The following is a 22724-nucleotide window of genomic DNA, read 5'->3' as shown; positions in this document are numbered from 1 at the left end:
AGGACACCAGGAATTCTAAATTTGAACCTGATGCCCCAGAGCTTTAAGAAAATGTTTTTGTCAAAGGAAAAAACCAGAACGTTTTATTAGTTTCTTGAACCGAGTTATAGCGTCAAAAGTTAGATGCAGGTGCAGGCCTCCATTCCATCTATTGGCTGGCTCTCGACTGCCGAGACTGGCCTGCCAACCTGTGTTTCAGGAGGGCACGCGTCTGCGGCTGAACCGCGGAAGGGCCAGTGAGGAACCGGGCCTCGGGAGATGGCCCTGAGGGCCCCCGCACTGCTGCTGCTGCTGCTGCTACTACTGCCGCTCCGCGCCGCCGGCTGCCCAGCAGCCTGCCGCTGCTACAGCGCCACGGTGGAGTGTGGCGCCCTGCGGTTGCGCGTCGTCCCGCTGGGAATCCCGCCAGGGACGCAGGTGGGCACCGTGTGGAGCTGCGGGAGGACGGGGTGCCCCCAGGGAGAAGAAGACCCCCGCAGCGGGGTAAGCGCCTCCTCTTTCCCCGGCCTGCAGACACTGTTCCTGCAGGACAACAACATCGCGCGCCTAGAGCCGGGAGCCCTGGCGCCACTCGCCGCTCTGCGCCGGCTCTACCTGCACAACAACAGCCTGCGCGCCCTGGAGGCCGGCGCCTTCCGCGCGCAGCCGCGCCTGCTGGAGCTGGCGCTCACTAGCAACCGGCTGCGCGGCTTGCGCGGCGGCGCCTTCGTAGGCCTGGCCCAGCTGCGCGTGCTCTACCTGGCGGGCAACCAGCTGGCGCGGCTGCTGGATTTCACCTTCTTGCACCTGCCGGTGAGCGCCTGGGGTCTAAAGGGGCGGGATACTCCATTATGGCCCCTCGCCCTGTAGGGCTGGAATAGTTAGAAAAGGCAACCCAGTCTAGCTTGGTAAGAAGAGAGACATGCCCCCAACCTCGGCGCCCTTTTTCCTCACGATCTGCTGTCCTTACTTCAGCGACTGCAGGAGCTTCACCTGCAAGAAAACAGCATTGAGCTGCTGGAGGACCAGGCTTTAGCGGGGCTGTCCTCCCTAGCACTGCTGGACCTCAGCAGGAACCAGCTGGGCACCATCAGCCGAGAGGCCCTGCAGCCCCTGGCCAGTCTGCAAGTCCTGCGCCTCACAGGTACCTCTTCCTCGGAAAGCGTCTCTGTCTGGGCCACGGTGTTGGCAGTAGGGAGCAGGCTCATGTGTGGAGGGGCTCTGACAGCAGGCAACTGGGCAGCAGTCTGGAAGGCTGTACCACGGCCTGCAGCCACAGTGGAGGGCTGCGGGAGTGGGTGTGCTGGGGGATACAGCTCAGGCACCCTGCCTGGGGAAAACAGAAGACAGGAACTCCACAGGGTGACTTAACAGAATTGAGGGTTCTGCACACTTTTAGGCTGTCAGAGGGGAGGCAGACAAAATTGCAAAGGAGAGAGACAGCTGACCAGGACTGGGGACATTCCCAAGAGAGGGCATCCAAAGACAAGGCTGAGAGGACTTGTGAGGTTTCAGTGCTGGTGAGATGTCTATGTGGACGCCCAGGTTCCTAAAAACAGTGGCACTTGTTGCAGGAAGACTTAAGGAGCAGGTGCTTTCTCAGAGACCGACGGAGAAGTGATCTGTAACAGGCAGGCATCACAGAGCTAAAGGGGAGGGGGGCGAGGGTGAAGGGCCTGCCGCCCCAAGGAGCTTGGGGTCAAGGAAGGGGTGGCAGAGGCCTTGGACTCCGTGTGAAAAAGCTGTGGGAGGTGGGAAAGAGGCCTCTGCCCTGGCCTGCAAAACCCCAACTGCACAGGCTGTTTTAGCAGCACCCTCAAGCCACCTGCCTAATGCTGCTCTCCCACAGAGAACCCATGGCGCTGTGACTGCGCCCTGCACTGGCTGGGGGCCTGGATCAAGGAGGGCGGCCAGCGGCTGCTCACCTCCAGGGACAGGAAGATCATGTGTGCAGAACCCCCGCGCCTGGCGCTCCAGAGTCTCCTGGACGTATCCCACAGCAGCCTCATCTGCATTCCGCCCTCTGTCCACGTGCAGCCGCTGGAGCTCACAGCCAACCTGGGTGAGGACCTGCGGGTTGCCTGCCAAGCCTCCGGCTACCCCCAGCCATTGGTGACCTGGAGAAAGGTGCCCCAGCCTCGCGAAGGCCGGCCGCGAGCCCAGGCCCAGCTAGAAGGCGGGTTGCTGGGCCTGGGCGGACAGTCGGCATCCGACACGGGCAGCGGCATGCTCTTCCTCAGCAACATCACGCTGGCGCACGCCGGTAAGTACGAGTGCGAGGCCTCCAACGCCGGCGGCGCTGCCCGCGTGCCCTTCCGGCTCCTGGTCAACGCGTCCCGGCAGCAGCCGCAGCAGCCCGCGCAACCGCCGCCTCCGGCCGCCCGCCCCGCCGGCCGCGAGCCCGGGCCCGAGGCGGGCAGCATGGCCTTCCGCGCCCTGGGCCTGGCCACGCAGACGGCCATTGCGGCGGCCATCGCGCTGCTGGCGCTCACGGCACTGCTCCTGGTCGCCATGATCTGTCGCCGGCGCCGCAGGCGAAAAAAGGCGCGGGGGCCTCCGGGGGAGGGCGCGCTGTTCGTCAACGACTACTTGGACGGCCCCTGTACGTTCGCACAGCTAGAGGAGCTCCGCGACGAGCGCGGCCACGAGATGTTCGTCATCAACCGCTCCAAGCCGCTCTTCGCCGACGGTCCGGCGGAGGCGCCCGCGGACTGCGGACCAGCAGAGGGGGCGGGGCCGGGGCTCCGCGTGCCCCCGCCGGTCGCCTACGAGATCCACTGCTAGGGCCGCGGGCGCGCGGATGACGTGGGCGCCGGAGATTGGCCGGTGCGGCCTCGCGCATGCTCCGTCAGTAAAGGTGGAAGCCGCGCAGTGTACGCTGAGCCGTGTGTGGGGCGCGAGCCGGGAACGTTGCACTCGGGAATCCTGGGGTAGCAATGGAAGGTGGCCAGGGAGGGCCCAACACCGCCCTTGAAGCTCTTCCGAAAAGACATCACCCCAACCTCCAGCTCTGCATGGGGGGGTCCCTCGCTGGCCCTGGCCGGCCACAGTAGGATCTTGGGCCTCCGAAAGGTGGGAAGAGCAAGGACTGGCCGGCAGTGCCGACGGGGCTGCCCCGCGAAGGGCGGGGCGACAGGCTGGATGGCAGTTGTTGCCCGGTGGCCATGTTGGGGGTGACAGCAGAGATAAGGATAAGGGCGACCAATGTGGACAGAAAAAAAAACAGCCACAAATTCAACTTCCAGGCACATGTGTACCTTGATGACCCCTCCAGCCCGAGCCCAGCCCAGTGGGGTGGCTGGGTGGCAGGGTAGGGAACACGTAAGAGGCGCGAGTGCCTGGGGACCCCAGCCTCCCTGAAGCAGGCCTCTGTCCAACTTCAACCCCAGAAGCACTGAGCTCTCAGTAAAGGGAGAGGAAGGGCCCAGAGAGGCCATCATCTCTCTCAGCTCACAACTGGAATCCCAAAGCATTTGCACAAAGGACCAGGACCCCAGACGGCAGCCAAATGCAGCCAAACTGAGCAGGGCAATGGAGGCCTGACATCCAGCCCCGGGGCCCACAGATGATCAGCCAATTATGGAGCAAGTGCAGGGAAAACCGCGTGGGGCACTGCAGAAAGCAGGGGAGGCTCGAGGTGTGCCCAGAAGCAAGGCAGACCCAGCAGGAAACCAGTAACCAGTGCTTTTGTGAAGGCCTCCACCAGGGTCCCAGCAAAGGCCCTGCCTACCTAAAGAGACTGCAGGGCGGCCTGTGTCTCACCCAGAGCTACTTCATCATAGGCTGAAGTAGTCCGCAGCCAGTCGCCCGTAGATGTCCGTGGTCCAGAGCACATGGGCACGGCCTGAGGCTAGAAGCAGCTGGTGCAACTCAGCTTCTACGCGGGCAAACTTCTCCTCATTGATGGAGGCCTCCAGCAGGACAGAGGCAGGCGGCGGCCAGGGCAAGCCCTCATAGCAGTCCACAGGGAAGGGGTGCACCACAGTACGCAGCTCAGCCTGTGCCACTGAGTCCCGCAGCAGCTCCTTGAGGCCCGCCATGGACAGTGGGTTGCCATAGAGGCCAAGGTACCGGAGACTGGCGCACTGAGTCAGGATGGGTAGTGTGGCCAACAGCTGGGTGTCTGCGAGCTGACACTCAGTCAGCTCCAGATGCAACAGTGTGGCTGCTGATGCCTGCAACAGACCCTGGAAGGGTGCCAGCTGGCTGCCAGACAGGTCGTTACCACTCAGGTCCAACTTCTTGAGGTGGGCAGCATGGGGGCTCCGTGCCAGGAAGCGCAGGTCCTCAGGCAGCAGAGCACAGAAGGCCAACTCCAGGCTCTCCAGGGGGCTCTGCAGGGTGCTACAGGGGACACAGGGGTCACAGACAGGCAGAGTCGGGGAGGGTCCCTACAGAAGGGAGGGGCAGGGCAGTGGTGGGGCCCGCTCACCTGAGCAGCTGGTCCAGCCTCCCTGAAAGGAGAGAGGAGCCCATGCTGAGCTCACGCAGACAGGTGAAGCGGCCCATCTGGGCAAGGAAGTAGCGGAAGTTGTCCTCGCCATCCACGGAGGGCTGCCTTGAATCCCCATGCACATAGTGGAGCCGCAGGCTGGCCAGGTGCTGGAAGCGGGCCACGTGTGGGATGATTACAGACAGGCCGCGCAGGCCCAGATTGTTGAAGCGCAGGTCCACGCGGCGCAGGCAGCCTGCATCCAGAAGCTGCAGCAGGGCCACAGTGTTGCGCATGGGCAGGTCCTCAGCTCGCAGGTCCCGGCAGCAGAGCCGCAGCGGGCTGCCCACGCTGCTTCGGAGGGCCTCCCGCAGGAATGCATAGGAGGCCCGGTTCACCCGCAGGTCCACGCGCACCTCCACGGGGATGGGGGCTGGCCCAGGCTCTGCGGCCCCACCCTGCTGCTGGGCAATGCATGTGCGAGCTACGGCAGCAGTACAGTCCCACATGCTCATGGTGCCAGGATCCTGTTCCACGCCATCATCCAAGAGGCCCGTCATGTCCAGCACCCGCAGCGCATGCTTCCTGGGAGTAGGAATGGTCTGAGGAAGGGGTCGAGGGGCAGCGCCCATACGCCCTCCCAGCCACCTTGGGACAGGAGCAACGCGCCTGCCCCTGCATGAGCTCTTGCTAATTTTATGACCCAAGCCTCCTCAGGGGACCCACTTACACACCCCTGGCCTGACGACCCTTCAGATAAGTCCATACCTGCAGAGGGGCTGTGTGCTGGCCCCAGGCTCTGAGGTGTGGAGCCGGGCAGTCAGCCCCAGGATAACAGCCTGCATGCTCTCAGTGCTAGGCCGCTCCTGCAGGAGGGCACGGCTGCAGTGGGCACACTCCTGTAGCAGCTGCTGGAAACTGAGCAGCGGGAAGGGCCACGTGTGTACCAACTCGCGCAGTACCACTGTCTTCTTGTCCATGAAGGCCACCTTGAACAGCAGGGGGAAGAGTTCGCGTGGCAGCAGGGGCAGGGCCTGGCAGGCAGCTGGCTGGCACTGCAGCACCTGCCGTGTGCTCAAGAACACAAGCGTGTGCATGGTGCTGGGCCGGGCAGACGGCCACCTGCAGGAGAGGGACTTCAGCAGGGAGGAGAGACCCTAGGCCACTACCAAGCCACACACAAGTGGTAGGAAGGCCCAGCATAGTGCCTGAAACAAAGTCAGCAGTTAGCAGTGGCCATGGCACAGAGAAGCACCTATTAGATGCCTAGCGCTGGGCTGGGTGCAGTGAACTGGCAGACAAAGTCACAACTCAGCCCCAGCCCTCCAGACGCACAGGATCTCTTTAGAGAAACTAAGCATCAAGCAGTGTGGCATCATCAACAACTCGCTTGGTTGGGTATGCTTTTGACAGATGCCTGTTGCCTTGCAGGGCCCCCCATGGGTACTTCAGGCCTCTCAAATTACAAAGCTGCTTCACAAAACCTTCTTCGAAACCTGAACAAAGCCCAGGCCTCTCCCCACCAACCTTCATCAGCATTAGTATTGACGGGACACTCCAAGGGGTCAAGCAGCCAAATCACCTTTCCCTCCCCTCTCCTCACAGAGGCTCTCCAGGGCTACACTTGGACTCCACGAAACAACAAAGAGCTGCAAGCACAGAAGCAGCTTCATAAGCAACAAGGCAGGTTGAAAAGACCGAGAACCAGGAAACACTGAGTCCAGATGATGTAGCCTATGAAATACAAGCCCCCGCAAAAGCTACTATTCTCCAGAGCGTCACCAAGCACGGAGACCCCGAAAGAAAGCAACCCTCACCTTTGTTGGCCCTTACCACTGGCCTAAACCTCTCCCTCTTCCCTGGAAAGCCACTGTGGAAAGACCAAGTCTTAAGTATGTGGGATTCGGAAGGTGCAAGGCTACAGACTGCTCAGACAAGGCAAAGAAAGCTGCCTCAGCAGCACCCAAGCTGCAGAGATGCACAAACACTCCCAAGGCCACAAGGTACCTGTGACACAGGGTGCCAGCCCTGCTGCTGCCTGTAGCATCCTCAAAACTAAATCGCAGCCATCTCCCTGTGACAGATTAGAAAATGAAGACCTCGGCCTGGCCCAAGGTCACAGCCTGAGTGACAAGCCAGGGAAGGGGGCTGGGGAAGACACTCTGGCCCCAAGGCCCTTCTTTTTGTCGACTTTTCCACATACAAGTAAGTCCTTAAGGCACCGGTTCCTGAAAAGTCCCAGACACCAACCCTCGGCCTAGTTCTGCCGGTGGACAGATCTCAACGATCATACTCGCTCTGACAGGACAGACCAACCGAGCACTTGTCACGGGAGGACACCAAAGCAGACGGCCTGGCCACCAAGGGAGGCAGGCACCTCCGTGCGACGCCCCCTCCCCTCCCGCCGGCCGCAGGGAACGCGACGGTCCTCGGTCGCCTGCGTTTCGCGAAGACGCCCCCGCCCGGCTCCTCCGGGCCTCGAGCCGCGGGAGGCGCTGGACCCTCCGCTCTTTCGCCTCCCGAGCGGGGCCTGCTCCTCCAGGTCGGGTGCGTCTCCCACCAGGGCCTGACGCCGCTCCGACCGGCCCGGGGACTCCCAGTCCTTCCCGGCCCGCGGTGGCACCTCCCAGGCTCCCGGCCTCGGCCCCGGGCTCCCAAATGCAGCCACTGCCTCCCTCAGCCAGGCCGCCCCGAGCGATCGGCGCCCCGCCCCTTGAGGCCAGGCAGGGCCAGGGGCGTGCACCGCCCCGCTCAGACCCCCGCCTGGCCGCCCGCGCTCACCGGTCCCGCAACCGCAGCCACCGCCTCCGGCCCCGCCTAGACCGTCCGCCGCTCCCCGCCCGGCGCCGCGGCGCCGCGCGATGACGTTGACGCCTCCCATTGGCTGCTTGTCCGAGGCCCGACGGACTGGCTGCCCAGGGGCGGTGGCCCCGCCCCCGGCCCGCCGCGCATCCGCATTGGCTGTCGGCCCCAGCGACGGCTGCGCGGGAGATTGGCTGGACGACCGCAGGCGCGGAGGCCGGGCGGGCGCGCGCGCCATGGAGCGGCTGCGGGACGTGCGGGAGCAGTTGCAGGCGTGGGAGCGCGCGTTCCGACGGCAGCGCGGGCGGCGACCGAGCCAGGTGCGGGCTGCCCAGGGGCCGAGGGGCTGAGGGCGCGGCCCGCGGCTGACGCGTTCCCTTTACAGGACGACGTGGAGGCGGCGCCGGAGGAGACCCGCGGTGAGCGCGCGGCGGGCCGGCGGGTCGGCGGGTCGGCAGGGGCCCAGGTCCCACCCTGACCCCGCCTCCCGCTCGCCCACGCAGCGCTCTACCGGGAGTACCGCACTCTGAAGCGTACCACGGGCCAGACCGGCGGCGGGCCCCGCAGCTCCGAGTCGCTCCCCGCGGCGGCCGAAGAGGTACCCAGGCCCCGCCACCCCAGCCTCCTCCCACTTTCCTGTTTGGCGGAGTGGCGGGAGCCGCGGAGTCGCGGCCAGGCCTCCGTGGGGCACAGAACTTGGGAGGGGGACTGGGCAAAGTGAAGAAGGGCCGGGCCTCGCTCCAGGTGTGGGAGGGGTGGCTGGGAGCGCTTCTGCCGCCACAACAGCCTTTCTCTGGCCTGTGCCCCTATTTCTTCCTGCAGGCGCCAGAGCCCCGCTGCTGGGGGCCCCATCTGAATCGGGCTGCGACCAAGAGTCCACAGCCTACGCCAGGGCGGAGCTGCCAGGGCTCGGTGCCGGACTACGGGCAGCGGCTCAAGGCCAATCTCAAAGGCACCCTGCAGGTGAGGAGTGGGCAGGCAGTGAGTCCACGCTAGGTCCACAGCTGCTTCCGGTCCGGGTCACTCTCGTCATTTTTTCCACACGGACAGGCACGGGCTCCTGTGCCAACCAGGGCACGAGTCTTCAGGGAGCTTCTCGGGGCCTTCGCCCTTGACTCCCTTTCTAGTCCAGCCTTGTGCTAATTAGCCTGCCCTACAATTGAGCGTGGGGACTCAGGTAGGTTTTAGAGTCTACAGTAGCTCAGGGGCCTGAGTTTCTCCTGCTATTCTGTTGTTCCCCTCCCAGGCCGGACCAGCCCTGGGCCGCAGACCCTGGCCTCTAGGAAGATCCTCATCCAAGACGTCCACCCCAAAGCCCCCAGGTACAGGGCCTGTTCCTTCCTTTGCAGAAAAAGTCAGTGATGAGCCTCCACAGCTCCCTGAGCCCCAGCCAAGGCCAGGCCGGCTCCAGCATCTGCAGGCATCCCTGAGCCAGCGGCTGGGCTCCCTAGATCCTGGCTGGTTACAGCGATGTCACAGTGAGGTCCCAGATTTTCTGGGGGCCCCCAAAACCTGCAGGCCTGATCTAGGCTCAGAGGAATCACAACTTCTGATCCCTGGTGAGTCGGCTGTGCTTGGTCCTGGTGCTGGCTCCCAGGGCCCAGAGGCTTCAGCCCTCCAAGAAGTCAGCATCCGTGCAGGGAGCCCCCAGCCCAGCAGCAGTGGAGGCAAGAAGCGGAGACGGAATGAGGAGCCCTGGGGGAGCCCCGCACAGGTCCAGCAGGAGAGCAGCCAAGCTGGACCCCCATCAGAGGGGGCTGGGGCTGTAGCACTTGAGGAAGACCTTCCAGGGGAACCTGTACAGGCACAGCCACCTCAGCCCTGCAGCAGCCCATCGAACCCCAGGTACTACGGACTCAGCCCCTCCAGTCAAGCTAGGGCTGGGAAGGCTGAGGGCACAGCCCACCTGCACATCTTCCCTAGGCTGGCCCGCCATGACAGGGGCAATTACGTACGGCTCAACATGAAGCAGAAACACTACGTGCGGGGCCGGGCACTCCGTGGCAGGCTCCTCCGCAAGCAGGTAAGACAGCGACGGGCCAGGACAGGCATTCCCTTTCCCTCCCCTCAGCCCTCCTGTATTTCCCGCCCAGTGACCCTCCTATGTGGGCACCCCCCAGGCATGGAAGCAGAAGTGGCGGAAGAAAGGGAAGTGTTTTGGGGGGGGTGGTGCCACAGTCACAACCAAGGAGTCTTGTTTCCTGAACGAGCAGTTCGATCGCTGGGCAGCCCAGTGTCCCCGGCCAGGTGAGACATCTGCCCTGGAGGGTGGGTCTGGCCAACACTGTGGAGAGGGCGCAGTGCTCTTTTGGTGGACACTTATGTTCCAAGCAACAGGCCTTCCAGGTACCCCTGGTCCAGGCCCTACCCTAGCTCCCCCGAAGGAGGGTGGCAGGGATGAGGATGGCTGTCACTCTTTTCTGCTTTGGAAAAAGTAGCCCAGAGGAAGGGCACTGCCTGCTGCCAACCCCCTTTGGGGGAAGGAGAGGTTGTGGCCAGTGGTTGTCTTGCCCGACCTGGAGCTCCCATTCCACCCTCTCCTGCCTGCCCCAGCAAGTGAGGAAGACACAGACCCTGTTGGGCCTGAGCCACTGGTTCCTTCACCACAACCTGTACCTGAGGTGCCCAGCCTGGACCCCACCGTGCTGCCACTCTACTCCCTGGGGCCCTCAGGGCAGCTGGCAGGTGAGCAGTCAGCTTCTGGCCCAGAGCCTTCACTGAGGGGTTGGGGTGACTCAAGTCATGGTGATCAACATCTGTGTCTGCAGAGACGCCGGCTGAGGTGTTCCAGGCCCTGGAGCAGCTGGGGCACCAAGCCTTTCGCCCTGGGCAGGAGCGTGCAGTCATGCGGATCCTGTCTGGTGAGCGTGGCTGCCAGGGTTGAGGCTGGGCTGAGGCCAGGCTGCAGAACCCTGCTGCTGACTTCCGCCCCATCCAGGCATCTCCACGCTGCTGGTGCTGCCTACAGGTGCCGGCAAGTCCCTGTGCTACCAGCTCCCGGCGCTGCTCTACACCCGGCGCAGCCCCTGCCTCACGTTGGTCGTCTCTCCCCTGCTGTCACTCATGGATGACCAGGTGTGCACACAGGGCCCTGGGCACACGTACACAGCCAAGAACCAGCACTTGTGACTCCCAAGGGCAACTGCTGCTTGTCCCCTAACCACCCCCTCCCCTGGGAGCTTCAAGGTGTCTGTGGCCTCAGTACCCGGTCCTGGCAGCAGGTTGAAGGCAGCCCAGCTCCACAGGCACCACAGCCACCCCTACGGGAGATGTGCTGGGAAAGGAGCCATCCCTACTTCAGTCTGTTTGCTCTGGGGCTCCTGGGCCAAGGCCCACAGGTGGCTCTAAACCGTTGGCCCTAGGACCCGGTTCTCCTCTCCGCTGAGGGACTAGGATGGACATGGCAGCAGCTCTGGGATGACTTGGGGAAGGGCCAGGGCTGGGCTGGCGTATGACGGCCATCGCTCCTGCATTTGCAGGTGTCTGGCCTGCCACCATGTCTCAAGGCGGCCTGTATACACTCAGGCATGACCAGGAAGCAACGGGAATCTGTCCTGCAGAAGGTGGGGGCCTCATGGGCCTAGGGGTGAGGGAGGCAGTGGGCGGGCACCTGGGCTGTGCCTCTGATCTTGCTGCCTTCAGATTCGGGCAGCCCAGGTACATGTGCTGATGCTGACACCTGAGGCGCTGGTGGGGGCGGGAGGCCTCCCTCCAGCCGCACAGCTGCCTCCAGTTGCTTTTGCCTGCATTGATGAGGCCCACTGCCTCTCCCAGTGGTCCCACAACTTCCGGCCCTGCTACCTGCGCGTCTGCAAGGTGAGCCATATGTGAACTGGGGTGGGCGGCCAGGGCCGGGGTGGGCTGGGCGGCCTCACACCACTGCCGCCTCTGGTGCAGGTGCTTCGGGAGCGCATGGGCGTGCACTGCTTCCTGGGCCTCACAGCCACAGCCACACGCCGCACTGCCAGTGACGTGGCACAGCACCTGGCTGTGGCTGAAGGGCCTGACCTCCATGGGCCAGCCCCAGTTCCCGCCAACCTGCACCTTTCCGTGTCCATGGACAGGGACACAGACCAGGTGGGTGTGTGTGCTCTGGGGACCCTGCAGGGCCCTGGCTGCTGACTGCCCATGCCGACCCCTCCTCACTCCTCACTCCCCACACCGACTCCTCCTCACTCTTCACTCCCCACTGCCCACACCGACTCCTCCTCACTCTCCACTCCCCACGCCAACCCCTCCTCACTCCCCACTGCCCACACCGACCCCTCCTCACTCTTCACTCCCCACTGCCCACACCGACTCCTCCTCACTCTCCACTCCCCACGCCGACCCCTCCTCTCTCCCCACTGCCCACACCGACCCCTCCTCACTCCCCACTGCCCACACCGACCCCTCCTCACTCCCCACTGCCCACACCGACCCCTCCTCACTCCCCACTGCCCACGCCGACCGCTCCTCATCAGGCACTGTTGACGCTGCTGCAAGGCAAACGTTTTCGAAACCTGGATTCCATTATCATTTACTGCAACCGGCGCGAGGACACAGAGCGGATCGCTGCGCTTCTCCGAACCTGCCTGCACGCAGCCCGGGTCCCAGGGTCTGGAGGTGCGGCATGGACAGAGCTGGTGTCCCCATGGACCCACCTTGGGCACACATGGTCCTATCCCACTGACCATCTGCCTGTCTTCCCCAAAGGTCATGCCCCCAAAACCACGGCTGAGGCCTACCACGCGGGCATGTGCATCCGGGAACGGCGGCGGGTACAGCGAGCCTTCATGCAGGGCCAGTTGCGGGTGGTGGTGGCCACGGTGGCCTTTGGGATGGGGCTGGACCGGCCAGATGTGCGGGCTGTGCTGCATCTGGGGCTGCCCCCAAGCTTCGAGAGCTACGTGCAGGCCGTGGGCCGGGCCGGGCGTGACGGGCAGCCTGCCCACTGCCACCTCTTCCTGCAGCCCCAGGTTGGCACCCCCCCACACACACTGCCAGTGCTCAAGCCCCCAGTGGTCCACCCCACCCTCATGAAAGTTGCCCTGCAGGGCGAAGACCTGCGAGAGCTGCGCAGACACGTGCACGCCGACAGCACGGACTTCCTGGCTGTGAAGAGGCTGGTACAGCGCGTGTTCCCAGCCTGCACCTGCACCTGCACCAGGCCACCCTCGGAGCAGGAAGGGGCCGTGGGTGGGGAGAGGCCTGTGCCCAAGTACCCCCCTCAAGAGGCTGAGCAGCTTGGCCACCAAGCAGCCCCAGGACCCAGAAGGGTCTGCATGGGCCATGAGCGGGCACTCCCAATACAGCTTACCGTACAGGCTTTGGACATGCCGGAGGAGGGTGAGGAACCTGGGGTAAGCCACAGGGGTGTGGAGGGGCTGTCCCCGCGTCCCCTGAGCCCTGCTCTGCCCCCAGCCATTGAGACTTTGCTGTGCTACCTGGAGCTGCACCCACACCACTGGCTGGAGCTGCTGGCGACCACCTATACCCATTGCCGTCTGAACTGCCCTGGGGGCCCTGCCCAGCTCCAGGCCCTGGCCCACAGGTAAGCACGCCCTGCCCTGAGTTGGAGACGAGGTTGGAGAATCAGGGCTGTTGGCCACATGTCCCTTTTTCCCTGGGCACAGGTGTCCCCCTTTGGCTGTGTGCTTGGCCCAGCGGCTGCCTGAGGACCCAGGGCAAGGCAGCAGCTCCGTGGAGTTTGACATGGTCAAGCTGGTGGACTCCATGGGCTGGGAGCTGGCCTCTGTGCGGCGGGCTCTCTGCCAGCTGCAGTGGGACCACGAGCCCAGGACAGGTGCTCCTCTCCCCACCCCACACCGCCCTGGACGCTGCCTGCTTCCATCTGACATGCTTTCCGGCAGGTGTGCGGCGTGGGACAGGGGTGCTTGTGGAGTTCAGTGAGCTGGCCTTCCACCTTCGCAGCCCGGGGGACCTGACCGCTGAGGAAAAGGACCAGATCTGTGACTTCCTCTATGGCCGTGTGCAGGCCCGGGAGCGCCAGGCCCTGGCCCGTCTGCGCAGAACCTTCCAGGCCTTTCACAGGTTGGGAGGAGGCCGGCGGGGCCTGGGACCATCCACCCTCCCGCAGTGATCAGCTCTGACAGGCTCCTCCCCACAGCGTAGCCTTCCCCAGCTGCAGGCCCTGCCTGGAGCAGCAGGATGAGGAGCGCAGCACCAAGCTCAAGGACCTGCTCGGCCGCTACTTTGAGGAAGAGGAAGAGCAAGGGCAGGAGCCGGGAGGCATGGAGGATGCACAGGGCCCCGAGCCAGGGCAGGCCAGAGTGAGTGCAGTAAGGCCAGGCAGCTCATCGGGGTTGCAGGTTCCCTGGGCTGCATGGGGCTTGCTGTGTGGATGCAGTGCCACGGGAGCTCAGAGGAAGCCTGATGTGCCTGTCCACATAGCTCCAGGATTGGGAGGACCAGGTCCGCTGCGACATCCGCCAGTTCCTGTCCCTGAGGCCAGAGGAGAAGTTCTCCGGCAGGGCTGTGGCCCGCATCTTCCACGGCATCGGTGAGGCCTGGGAGGCCCCACCCGCTGCAGGCTGGGGCTGGGGGCTGGGGGCTGGGGCAGGTGAGGCCTGGGAGGCTCCACCCGCTGCAGGCTGGGGCTGGGGCTCATGGCTGTGTCTTGGCTCCACCCTAGGAAGCCCCTGCTACCCGGCCCAGGTGTATGGGCAGGACCGACGCTTCTGGAGAAAATACCTGCACCTGAGCTTCCATGCCCTGGTGGGCCTGGCCACGGAAGAGCTCCTGCGGGTGGCCCGCTGACTGCACTGCGTTGGGGGATGTCGGGTAGAGCTGGGGTTGTCAGAGGCTAGGGCAGTGACTGAGGACCTGGGCAAAACCTGCCACAGGGTGTGGGAACGAGGAGGCTCCAAAATGCAGAATAAAAAATGCTCACTTTGTTTTTATGGGCCCTCTTGGCCAATGAGGCAGCCCCCACAAGCTGGGGACAAGCACATCACATATTCCAGGCACAGAGACATCTGGGCCACAGGCACATGTGGCTTTATTGACCAATCCAGCCACTCAGCTCAGAGAAAGGTGCTGGGTGCTAGGTCCAGGTGCAGAACGGGCAAGGCAGAGAGGATGAGCAGGAGCAAGAAGCAGGGATGTGGCCCCAACCCATCAGCCAGGCCTCCGGCCAGAGTGCCCAGCAGCAGCTTCCCCAGCAGCTCCAGCGTGGCCAGAAGGCTGTAGTGTGTGGCCTGAGGGGGGTGGGGGTCACGGTCAAGGTCAGACCCACACAGCCCCAGCCCTGTGGTCTCTCTCTGTCCCTGCTACATCTACTCACCTGCAGGGCCCTGGGGGCCAGCTGGCTGCAGCGCATCATCCCAGTGAAGGTGACTGTGGTGACCAGGCCTCCCAAGAAGTGCTGCAGACATAGGCTCAGCAAGCCTGACCCTGGGAGGGCAGAAGTCAGCAGTGCCCCAGGCTCCTGGCCCCTCTCTTCCTCCTCAAGGCCAGTCCCTCACCTCTCAAGATTGTGCCAGCGTCCATGCTGGCCCCCAGGGTGGCCAGGTGGAAGACCAAGGCAGTCTGGCAGGCTAGGCCCCCGAGGCGGAAGCGCAGCACTGACCTCAACAGAGGCAGCAGTTTCCTGGGGTAGGGGTGGGAAATGGGTCAGTATAGTGGATTGGGGGCAGCTTGGGTACAAGTGAGTGGGCAGGGTACACTGGGGAGGGCTCACCAGTGCTTGGCCAGCAAGGTCCCACCCAGGGAGGAGCCAGCGATGGAGCAGACCACAGCACCCACACCATTCCACAGTCCCAACTCGGGAGCAGAAACGCCGTGGTCCAGCAGGAGAAGAGGAAACAGGCTGCTGGCACCCTGCTCACCTTGGGTGGTGGGGGGGGCATGAGCACGGGAGGTTCCACATCTGCCCCCACCTCCCTTCTCCCCACCTGGGCCCTCAGTCCTGCCCTGCTCTCCTCAGTGTTCCAGAGCTGCAGATGCTGGGGGAGAAGTGGGGCAGCCCCAGAGAGCGCTCAGGGATGGGGCTAGAGCTGGGGGAGGACAAGACGCAAGGCCCAGCTGCAGAGCCCCGGATGTCAGGGCCAAGTCTTGCAGGTCATACCCGAGAAAGAGAGTGGCCCTGTAATGGGTTGCAAGCCCCTGGGGACACACCTGCAGCTGTCCCGGAAGCCCCAACTCTGCTGTTGCCTGGCTCGAGGCCTCACTCACCCAGCTTGTAGGTGAGCACAAAGCCTGCCATCCACACGGTCCCCGGCACGGCTAGCACGTCCCGCAGAAGGTGGGCGGTGTGGGGACGCTGCTCGGAAAGGGGCTGCTGTGGGAGCCGCCGCAGGGCTGGTGCAGCCCAGGCCAGGGCCGCGGCCAGCCAGTAGGTGGCAGCCAGGAGCAGAAAGAGTTGCGGCCACGAGAAGGTGGGCAGCAGCGCCAGCAGCGCGCCCCCAGCTAGCGCGGCCCCCAGCTTGTACGCGACCACCTGCACGGTGTTGCCCGGCCCCAGCTCGGCCGGCTCCAGCAGCTGCACAGCCAGCGCGTCCAGGGCCACATCCTGCATGGCGGCACCCAGGTTCAACAACAGCAGCAACCCCGCCACAGCGGCGGGCAGCCCGGCCTGGCCAGCTCCAGGAGGGGGCAGCCCGGCAAGCAGCCCACACACCAGGCCCAGGCCCGCCGTGCTGCGCGTCACCCAGGCCCTCGCCGAGCCCTGCGCGTCCACCAGCGGGGCCCAAGCCAGCTTGAGCAGCCACGGAGCGTACAGAACCTTGGCCAGCCCCACGCGCGTCAGCGAGAGGCCGCCGGCACGCAGCAGCACGGGCAGGAGGCCGGACTGGAGCCCGTAGGGCAGGCCCTGCACCAGGTAGAGGCCGGCCAGCGGCAGCAACTTCCCGCGCATGGCGGCTCAGGCCGGCTGCGAGGCTGGGAGGTCGGGTTCCAGGTGGGGTCCCGCAAGGCGAGGTCCCCTCCGCGTGGGGTCAGAGGCCACACCCCGGCATGGCTTTGGTTCTGGGACCGGGCAGAGTCAGCGTCGTACAGGCTAGGGTCTGGACACGTGCTCTCGGGCTTTAGGAGCATCAACACCCCAGAAGAACCGAAGTCGGGTCCAAACGGGGGCGAGCGGTCCGGACACCAGCGGCCGGCGGCCGGCGGCTCCCGGCATGCTCTGCGCGGCCGCAGGGAACGGGGCGGGGCCACTGCCTCCCGGGGCTCCCACCATGCTCTGCGATACCGCAGGTGAGGGGAGCGGGGCCACTGCCTCCCGCGGCTCCCAGCATGCTCTGCGAGGCCGCAGGTAAAGAGGGCGGGGCCGCAGCCTCCCGGGGCCCTCGGCCCGCGCCCAGCACTGCCGGCCGGGCCGGACTCTCAGCAGTTTCTCGGCCCCCTGGAGCCACAGAGCGGAGCACGGACCACACGGTGTCGCTGGAGCCCCGCGGCCACCGGCTCCAGGACCGGAAGTTCGCGCGGGCCACAGAGACCGCAACGGGCCAGAGCGTCAGCTCGCGGGCGCCCCCGGTGGCCAGTCCGGGCTCGGGCCCGCGGCCCCCCGCCCCGCCACGTGCGCGCTCCCACCGAGGTCCTGCGCGGGTGAGAGGCCCAGAGGGGGAAGCTACAGAGCTGGGCCGGCCTCGAATGTAAGGATCGGCCTGCGCCCATGGCCAGCCCTGGCCCCTCTCAGTAGTTTCGGATCCGCTCCAGGCGTGCTTCCTTCGCTGCAGTGCCCAGCCCCCGCTTCTCCAGCCGTCTACCACCGTCTACCACTGGATACTTCCGGTGCCGGACCCCAACCTTGCTGTGTCTGTGGCTTCAGCCCCTCCGTAAGGCGGTGACAGAGCCATGGAAGTTAGGAGGGTAGTGTGAAAGGTCAGGACCCAGTTTAGCTCAGAAGGACACCGTCAGCCACTGCCCGTGACGCCCTTCGGTGTCCGGTGACAAGGCTAGGAGCACCCTGCCTGATTCGAGCCCGCCCTGCCAAGGGAGGGGCCCACCTGCTGTGTCTCCTGCCCAGAGCTGTGCCCTCTGGGGCTTCCGAGGCCCAGATGAGGCTGTGAAGTGTGTGTGGCCTGTGGTTAAGAACCATCTCTAGAGCGAAAAAAACCAGGTGCCCTTGGCCAGTCCTATCTCCCAAGTTTGTGAGTCTCTAAAGCCAGCCCCGTCCTTGGCGGACTTGAGGGCACTGGACCCAACGCATTTTTCTGGCTGCCGAGGCCTCTGAGGGGGTTTCTTGTCAGCTCAGCAGGTTTTTGGGTTGCAGGTTTCCAAGTCTATCAAATGGGGACTATCATGCCTACTTCAGAAGAGCATCTGTGCAGATTGAGTGACCCCCAGCAGTGTCTGCATGTAGTAGGTGCTCAGCCATGCTCCCCAGGCCGGGACACAGCACTGCCCACTCCCGCTCAGCCCAGCCCCTGCCTCATCCAGCCCCAGCCCTCCCCTGGGACGTTCCCTTATCCTCTCCCTCTGCCTCCCACTCCACCCAGCCGAAGGACTGCACCACACAATGACACCAAAGGTGGTCTCTGGCCCCCCAGACAGTGGCCCCACCCCTGCTTCCTTGGGTAAGAGAACCAAGACTTCCTTCCTGAGCTGTCAGTCACCCTGACCAGCCAGCACCATGCTGGTTTAGTATTTCCCCCTGCCCCAGGGAAATACTCACAGGAAAGGGAGCCAGGAAGGAGACAGTTCACTGTGCCTTCCTCAGGAAAGGCTGTGTTTCTTTGGGTGGCCACCTGGGCCCCTGGCTCCCTAGATTCTTGGGGGCTTCCACAAAGGGGTGCGGGGCCTGCGCTTTCCTCACACTCTGGACCCTCTCAACCCATTTCTGTGTGATCCTGACGGGGTCTGCCCCACAACCAGAGGCCAGGGGGAAGACCCAGCCCATGGTGGGCGCCGGGTCTTCAGGAGGAAGAGGTGGGTGGTGGCCGTGGAAGGTCCCTTGTTTGAAGGGACTCAGGCCTGCAAGAAGGGTAGGCAGGTGGGAGCGGGCCACGCAGCTGCCAACGCTTCCTCCCTGGAGTCAGACTGCCACACAGCTTTATTAGGGACCTGCAGAGAGGCAGGGGCCCAGCCCCCCACCCCCACCCCACCCCGCCAGGCATCAAGAGCAAGTACAGTGGGCTCCAGAGCCTCCCAGGGCTCCTGAGCACACAGTCCAGGGCGACCCAGCCTGGCCCCAGCTGGGGTGCTCAGGAGTACTCGAGGGTGAACTTGGCATGGAACCTGCTCAGCTTCTCCAGCAGCAGCCGCAGTTTCTCCAAGGGGGGCAGAATGGTCATCCTGAAAGGAGTTGACAGTGAGTGAAGGGCCAGGGTGGCGGGACAGGCAGTGAGGGCCAGGCCTCACCGGAAGTGGTAGGTGCCTTCCCGCTGCCCAAAGCCGCTCCCTGGCACCACGCAAATGCCGGTCTCCTCCAGGAGGCGCAGGCAGAAGAACATATCGGGGGCCAGGCCCAGCTCCTGTGGACGGAGAGCCGTCAGAGAGGGATAACCGGCCCCCACTGCCCACCCCGCAGGCCCCGCCCCCACCTGACCTGAGCGCGCTCCACCGCCCGCGGGGGCAGCTGCACGCGCGGGAAGGAGTACATGGCGCCCTGCACTGGGTTGCAGCTGATGCCAGGAGCCTCATTGAAGACCTGCTCGGTGAGCTTGGCCTTGGCCGCCAGCTCTGCCAGCACTGCCTGCTTCTCCTGTGGCCGCGGAGGGAGAGGGCCCATCAGGGCACGGCACTCGGCATCCCCCACCCCTGATTAGGTTACCTGGACCCCCTCCTGCCCCCAACTCACAGCCTGGAACTGTGCAAAGGAGGGGTCGGTGGGCGCGGGCGGGCTGACCACCAGGTCCAGCAGGGCCTGTCCTGGCACCGGCGGGCACAGCCGCACACTCATCAGCTTCAGCATCTGCTGCTGCACTGCGGCGTCCATGTTCACCACCTCCACATAGCCGCCGCGGAACCCGCACCTGCGCACGTCCAGGTCAGGTGCGGAGGAGGGGGTGGCCCATCGGGCGAGGAGGGCCAGGCCATGGCCCGCGAGCCCCCACCCGCCTCGTACGCACGCACTCGCCCATGTAGCCCTTGGAGGTGGAGTGGAAGGAGGCAAGCTCCTGCTGCCCGGCGTAGGGCGGCCCCATCTCCATGAGCACCTTCTTGAATGAGTGGAACTGCGAGCCCGCGGCGTACACGTTGTCCTGGTACACCTGGAAGGGCGCAAGGCGTCACGGGGGCGGACTGTTGCCCGGCTTCCCGCTCCCCCGCGCCGCGCACCTCGTCCGCCAGCAGAAAGAGCCGCTCTTCGAAGGCGAAGCGGATCACGGCCTCGATGCACTCGCGGGTCTGCACCTGCCCTGGGGTGCCGGGGAGGCAGCAGGGCTGGGTGAGCCAAGGGGGCGCACTGCCCTCCGCTGGGCAGCCGGGGGCCAGCGGACCCGGCACTGCCTGGGCCAGGGCGCACATGGGTGCGGGAGGAGTGGGGCGGGGCAGCGGGGAACGCACCGTGGGCGCGGAGGGAGTGGGGCGGGGCAGCGGGGAACGCACCGTGGGCGCGGAGTGGGGCGGGGCGGCGGGGAACGCACCGTAGGCGCGGGGGGGGGTGGGGCGGGGCGGCGGGGAACGCACCGTGGGCGCGGGGGGAGTGGGGCGGGGCGGCGGGGAACGCACCGGTGGGGTTGCCGGGGTTGATGACACAGAGCGCACGAGGGCGGCAGTGGTCACGCGCCTGGCACAGTGCACGGTGAAGCTCGGCCACGTCCAGCGCCCAGGCACGCTCCTCGTCCAGGTAGTAATCCACCTGCACTGCGCCCAGCTCTGCCAGCGTGGCCGAGTAGAGTGGGTACTGGGGGATGGGGATGAGCACACCCGTGCGCGTGTGGCCCTCGCCGGCCACCAGCAGCTTCAGCACCGTCTGCGGAAAGGAAGGGGAAGGCAGGGTTGGCGGGGCCTGGGGCTGCACCTGTCCCCCACCCTGGGCGCCCCCTCTGCAGTGTCAGGAATGTCTTGCTGCCCATGCCCAGCCTACCACGATGGCATCGCTGGCCCCTGTGGACAGGAAGACATTTTTGGGGTCCGCAGGGATGCCTCCGTCACGCCTCTCAATGTACCGCGCCACGTCCTCCCGGATCAGCTGGATGCCGGAGCTGACGCTGTAGGCCCCTGGACTCGGGCAGGACAGGATGGGAGGTACAGGTGAAGTTCTCCTCAGCCCTCCCAAGGGACTTCCCTCCTCCAGTGGCAGGGCGGCCCTGTGCTTCCTCCTGGCCCTGGCTCTCACCCAGACTGTGGCCCCCACACGCCTGCAGGATGCGCTCCGCCCTTTTCTTGGCATCGTCAGGGAAGTTGGGGCTGCTCAGAAGATCAGGGTTAACACAGAGGGCCAAGACCTGGGAAGACGGAGTGCTGAGGCCAGGGCACATGGGCTGGGGGTGGGGGGGTGCGCCGGGCAGTGCAGGAGCCTCACCTGGCGCAGGAAGGTGATGGGCCTCTGCCCCATAGCCTGTGCGTCCCCGATGTTGGCACGGATGACCTCGGTGAAAGGCTTCTTCACACCCTGGGAGGGGAGGGGAGCAGGTAGGGAGACTGCCCTACCTAATCCCTCAGCCCTTGTCCCATGTGCCAGTGGGGCTGGGGCCGACTCGGCCACCCCATTGTGACCTGGAGGGCAGCGAGGGGCCCTGGGCCATACCTGGCGCAGCTCCTGCTCCAGCTCCAAGGCTCGCTGCACTATGGGGCCACGCACCGCGTACTCCACTCTCCGCACGCGTGGGTTCATGCCGTCCAGCGTCAGCACCTTCGCCCTCAGTCCATTCCTCACCGCCTGGCTCCGGTCACCTGTGCTCGAGGCCATGACTCTACCCAGACCAGGCGGGAAGGCGGCTCAGGACGTGGCAGGACCAGAAGTGGGAATGGGGACAGCTGGGTCTGGCTTAGTGGGCCAGGGCTGGGAGGGGGCAGCCGTAGCAGAGGGAACTCCAGGCAAGAGGGCACCCTCTTCACCGCAGCTGGCCTCACTGGGAGGGACAGAAAGGGCTGAAGGAGCTGGGGACAGTTGGGCCCCGCCCCACCCGTCTGGGAACAGCTCTGCCCCAGGGAGGCAGAGGCAGTGGGTGAGGTGGCAGGCGGGGCTTGGGGCAAGGCCCAGTGCCTGCCCAGTGTCCCCACGAAGGGAGAGCAGGAGACCCACATGGGGGGTAGGTACAGACGTCAGTCCGGACAGCTCTGAGGGACTAGACGTGAGAGGAGGGGGAGAGGGCTGAGCACCTGGGGTGCTCAGGAGGTGAAGGGGTGCCCAGCAGCCCTGAGGGGCTGGCAGAGCTGGAAAGGAGGGACCCCCGAGGCGAGACTGGAGCCTGGGCTGCTGGGATTTACCCCAGCAGGGCTTGGCCGAGGCCTGGCCCTCGTGGCACCTGCGTCTTTGCTTGGGCCAGCGGACCTGTCTCCTAGTAACTGAGCCAGGCCTCAGGAATCCAGGGGGTGCTGGGGGGAGGGGAGGGGTGTTCAGGCTCTGGGTTCCATCTGGCCCCTCCAGAGCTGGCAGCTATGGCCCAGAGGCTGCAAGAGCTCTGTAGCTGGACCTTGGTTCCCTGATGAGCACTGCGAGGGGCTGGGGGAGGGGGCTGGAGCCAGGCAGTCCAGCCCTGAGCCCTGGGACAGCTCACACCGTGGCTGCTGTCATGCCCTTTCACCAGGCACCAGCTGGGGGTTGCCCTTGGGACACACCCCAGGCTAGGGGTGACCTGAGCTCTCCAGCCCTCTTGTTCCCGATTGGAGGAGAGAGTAGGAAACGAGCCGGGATAGGCCGTCAGAGCCCCACCTCCACAGGCCTGCTGAGCTGAAAGGCCAGGCTCCACGCTGGCCCACCCCAGCGTCGGGCACCGCACCGAAACCTGAACCACGGGGGTCAGGGAGCCGGCCCTCTGAGCAGGGCTGTGGGCAACCAGCCAGGCCCAAGTCGGACCTTGGCTCCTCTGATCCTGCTGGCTGGGAGAAAAGCCATCGGGAGCCCTGGACAGCCGGCCCCCAGGCCTCTCACTGTGCACGTCTCTGTTCCGCTGCCACAACAGCCTCCCCGTGCGCAGGCCTGCCCCTCTGGCCCCCAGGCCGGGGCACAGGTTAACATGGGCCTGGCCCCAGGCAGAGCCAGCCCCTGCCCGCCCCCTGGCAAGGGAGTCCAAGTGGCAGCTCTGGTGGCAGGTGGACCTTGGGCAGCTGCCCCACCCCCCACACTAAATTTAACCAGCAGCCAGCCCTGACCCGCCCACAGCCCTGTGAGGACACCCTTCCAACCAGGGATGCTAGGGGAAGGGCAGGCCCAAAGGACACTGGGCTGACCGGCCTGTGCTGAGCCAGGAGGGAGAACAGCCCGAACCCACACCACCCAGCACTGGTGGCCACACAAAGCCGCCCACCATGAACAGACGAACCAGCGGTGCCCTCAGCCCTCCTGCTTGAGGCCCCTAAGGGGCCCCCTCACCCTGACACATTGTGCCCAGCCAGCTCAGAGCCAGAGTGGCCAACTGCGTGTCCCCTATGCCAGCCCAGGCGGAAGCTGGCAGCCAGGCCC

At 65.3% G+C, this 22724-nt stretch overlaps 5 protein-coding genes across 31 annotated transcripts; 2 read left to right on the top strand and 3 right to left on the bottom strand.

Moving 5' to 3' along the window:
• The first annotated feature begins 258 nt into the window (after positions 1 to 258).
• On the top strand, positions 259 to 2853 carry LRRC24 (leucine rich repeat containing 24). 2 transcript variants are annotated; one of them, XM_055348604.2, is made up of 4 exons: positions 259 to 417; positions 514 to 792; positions 955 to 1123; positions 1829 to 2853. In XM_055348604.2, the coding sequence occupies exons 1-4, from the start codon at positions 259 to 261 to the stop codon at positions 2761 to 2763; spliced, it is 1542 nt and encodes a 513-aa protein (XP_055204579.1). In that variant the 3' UTR covers positions 2764 to 2853. The 2 variants fall into 2 exon arrangements, with proteins under 2 accessions (XP_055204579.1, XP_055204578.1); XM_055348603.2 differs by having other exon boundaries at positions 259 to 792.
• A 365-nt stretch (positions 2854 to 3218) lies between these two features.
• Positions 3219 to 5527, bottom strand: LRRC14 (leucine rich repeat containing 14). The gene is made up of 3 exons (XM_055348600.2): positions 5180 to 5527; positions 4412 to 4996; positions 3219 to 4323 (listed from the first exon to the last, which is right to left on the bottom strand). The coding sequence occupies exons 1-3, from the start codon at positions 5506 to 5508 to the stop codon at positions 3756 to 3758; spliced, it is 1482 nt and encodes a 493-aa protein (XP_055204575.1). The 5' UTR covers positions 5509 to 5527; the 3' UTR covers positions 3219 to 3755.
• A 90-nt stretch (positions 5528 to 5617) lies between these two features.
• RECQL4 (RecQ like helicase 4) lies at positions 5618 to 14115 on the top strand. Of its 23 annotated transcripts, XM_055348569.2 has the most exons (23): positions 5706 to 6616; positions 6717 to 6958; positions 7599 to 7632; positions 7717 to 7811; positions 8036 to 8176; positions 8460 to 9058; positions 9137 to 9236; positions 9334 to 9460; positions 9767 to 9898; positions 9982 to 10074; positions 10152 to 10288; positions 10693 to 10776; positions 10856 to 11029; positions 11111 to 11290; positions 11677 to 11818; positions 11909 to 12171; positions 12250 to 12541; positions 12617 to 12746; positions 12829 to 12998; positions 13066 to 13246; positions 13323 to 13485; positions 13607 to 13715; positions 13848 to 14115. In XM_055348569.2, exons 1-23 carry the CDS (start codon positions 6388 to 6390, stop codon positions 13970 to 13972), a joined length of 3942 nt encoding a protein of 1313 aa, XP_055204544.2. In that variant the 5' UTR covers positions 5706 to 6387; the 3' UTR covers positions 13973 to 14115. The 23 variants fall into 23 exon arrangements, with proteins under 23 accessions (XP_055204536.2, XP_055204535.2, XP_055204532.2 ...); XM_055348565.2 differs by having other exon boundaries at positions 5702 to 6616; positions 12250 to 12746; XM_055348564.2 differs by having other exon boundaries at positions 5703 to 6616; positions 8460 to 9236.
• MFSD3 (major facilitator superfamily domain containing 3) lies at positions 11717 to 16819 on the bottom strand. 3 transcript variants are annotated; one of them, XM_055348608.2, is made up of 5 exons: positions 15389 to 16819; positions 14895 to 15042; positions 14680 to 14804; positions 14499 to 14608; positions 11717 to 14412 (listed from the first exon to the last, which is right to left on the bottom strand). In XM_055348608.2, exons 1-5 carry the CDS (start codon positions 16068 to 16070, stop codon positions 14239 to 14241), a joined length of 1239 nt encoding a protein of 412 aa, XP_055204583.1. In that variant the 5' UTR covers positions 16071 to 16819; the 3' UTR covers positions 11717 to 14238. The 3 variants fall into 3 exon arrangements, with proteins under 3 accessions (XP_055204583.1, XP_055204585.1, XP_055204584.1); XM_055348610.2 differs by having other exon boundaries at positions 11717 to 13143; XM_055348609.2 differs by having other exon boundaries at positions 14186 to 14412; positions 14895 to 15034.
• Positions 16820 to 18023: 1204 nt separating this feature from the next.
• GPT (glutamic--pyruvic transaminase) lies at positions 18024 to 21008 on the bottom strand. Of its 2 annotated transcripts, XM_055348606.2 has the most exons (11): positions 20847 to 21008; positions 20622 to 20711; positions 20436 to 20544; positions 20184 to 20317; positions 19826 to 20069; positions 19433 to 19512; positions 19229 to 19365; positions 18954 to 19128; positions 18702 to 18857; positions 18515 to 18627; positions 18184 to 18448 (listed from the first exon to the last, which is right to left on the bottom strand). In XM_055348606.2, exons 1-11 carry the CDS (start codon positions 21006 to 21008, stop codon positions 18358 to 18360), a joined length of 1491 nt encoding a protein of 496 aa, XP_055204581.1. In that variant the 3' UTR covers positions 18184 to 18357. The 2 variants fall into 2 exon arrangements, with proteins under 2 accessions (XP_055204580.1, XP_055204581.1); XM_055348605.1 differs by lacking the exon at positions 18515 to 18627 and having other exon boundaries at positions 18024 to 18448.
• Between the last annotated feature and the right edge of the window lie 1716 nt (positions 21009 to 22724).

The sequence above is a fragment of the Gorilla gorilla genome, chromosome 7 (genome assembly GCF_029281585.2).
Source record: "Gorilla gorilla gorilla isolate KB3781 chromosome 7, NHGRI_mGorGor1-v2.1_pri, whole genome shotgun sequence".
Taxonomy (NCBI): Eukaryota; Metazoa; Chordata; class Mammalia; order Primates; family Hominidae; genus Gorilla; species Gorilla gorilla.
The sequence above is the reverse complement of the archived record's forward strand: the minus strand, read 5'-3'. Positions and strand labels throughout refer to the sequence as shown.

Coding starts and splice junctions, on each gene's coding strand:
- LRRC24 (XM_055348603.2), top strand. CDS start 259: ATGGCCCTGAGGGCCCCCGCACTGCTGCTGCTGCTGCTGCTACTACTG. Junction 793..954: donor TCACCTTCTTGCACCTGCCG/GTGAGCGCCTGG, acceptor TCCTTACTTCAG/CGACTGCAGGAGCTTCACCT. Junction 1,124..1,828: donor GCAAGTCCTGCGCCTCACAG/GTACCTCTTCCT, acceptor GCTCTCCCACAG/AGAACCCATGGCGCTGTGAC.
- LRRC14 (XM_055348600.2), bottom strand. CDS start 5,508: ATGCACACGCTTGTGTTCTTGAGCACACGGCAGGTGCTGCAGTGCCAG. Junction 4,997..5,179: donor AGCACACAGCCCCTCTGCAG/GTATGGACTTAT, acceptor TCCTACTCCCAG/GAAGCATGCGCTGCGGGTGC. Junction 4,324..4,411: donor AGGCTGGACCAGCTGCTCAG/GTGAGCGGGCCC, acceptor TGTCCCCTGTAG/CACCCTGCAGAGCCCCCTGG.
- RECQL4 (XM_055348555.2), top strand. CDS start 6,388: ATGCACAAACACTCCCAAGGCCACAAGGTACCTGTGACACAGGGTGCC. Junction 6,617..6,716: donor GTCGACTTTTCCACATACAA/GTAAGTCCTTAA, acceptor TCGCTCTGACAG/GACAGACCAACCGAGCACTT. Junction 13,486..13,606: donor CCGAGCCAGGGCAGGCCAGA/GTGAGTGCAGTA, acceptor CTGTCCACATAG/CTCCAGGATTGGGAGGACCA.
- MFSD3 (XM_055348608.2), bottom strand. CDS start 16,070: ATGCGCGGGAAGTTGCTGCCGCTGGCCGGCCTCTACCTGGTGCAGGGC. Junction 15,043..15,388: donor TGTGCTCACCTACAAGCTGG/GTGAGTGAGGCC, acceptor CCACCACCCAAG/GTGAGCAGGGTGCCAGCAGC. Junction 14,805..14,894: donor ACCTTGCTGGCCAAGCACTG/GTGAGCCCTCCC, acceptor CCCCTACCCCAG/GAAACTGCTGCCTCTGTTGA.
- GPT (XM_055348605.1), bottom strand. CDS start 21,008: ATGGCCTCGAGCACAGGTGACCGGAGCCAGGCGGTGAGGAATGGACTG. Junction 19,513..19,825: donor CAACCCCGGCAACCCCACCG/GTGCGTTCCCCG, acceptor CCGGCACCCCAG/GGCAGGTGCAGACCCGCGAG. Junction 19,129..19,228: donor TCCAAGGGCTACATGGGCGA/GTGCGTGCGTAC, acceptor GGACGTGCGCAG/GTGCGGGTTCCGCGGCGGCT.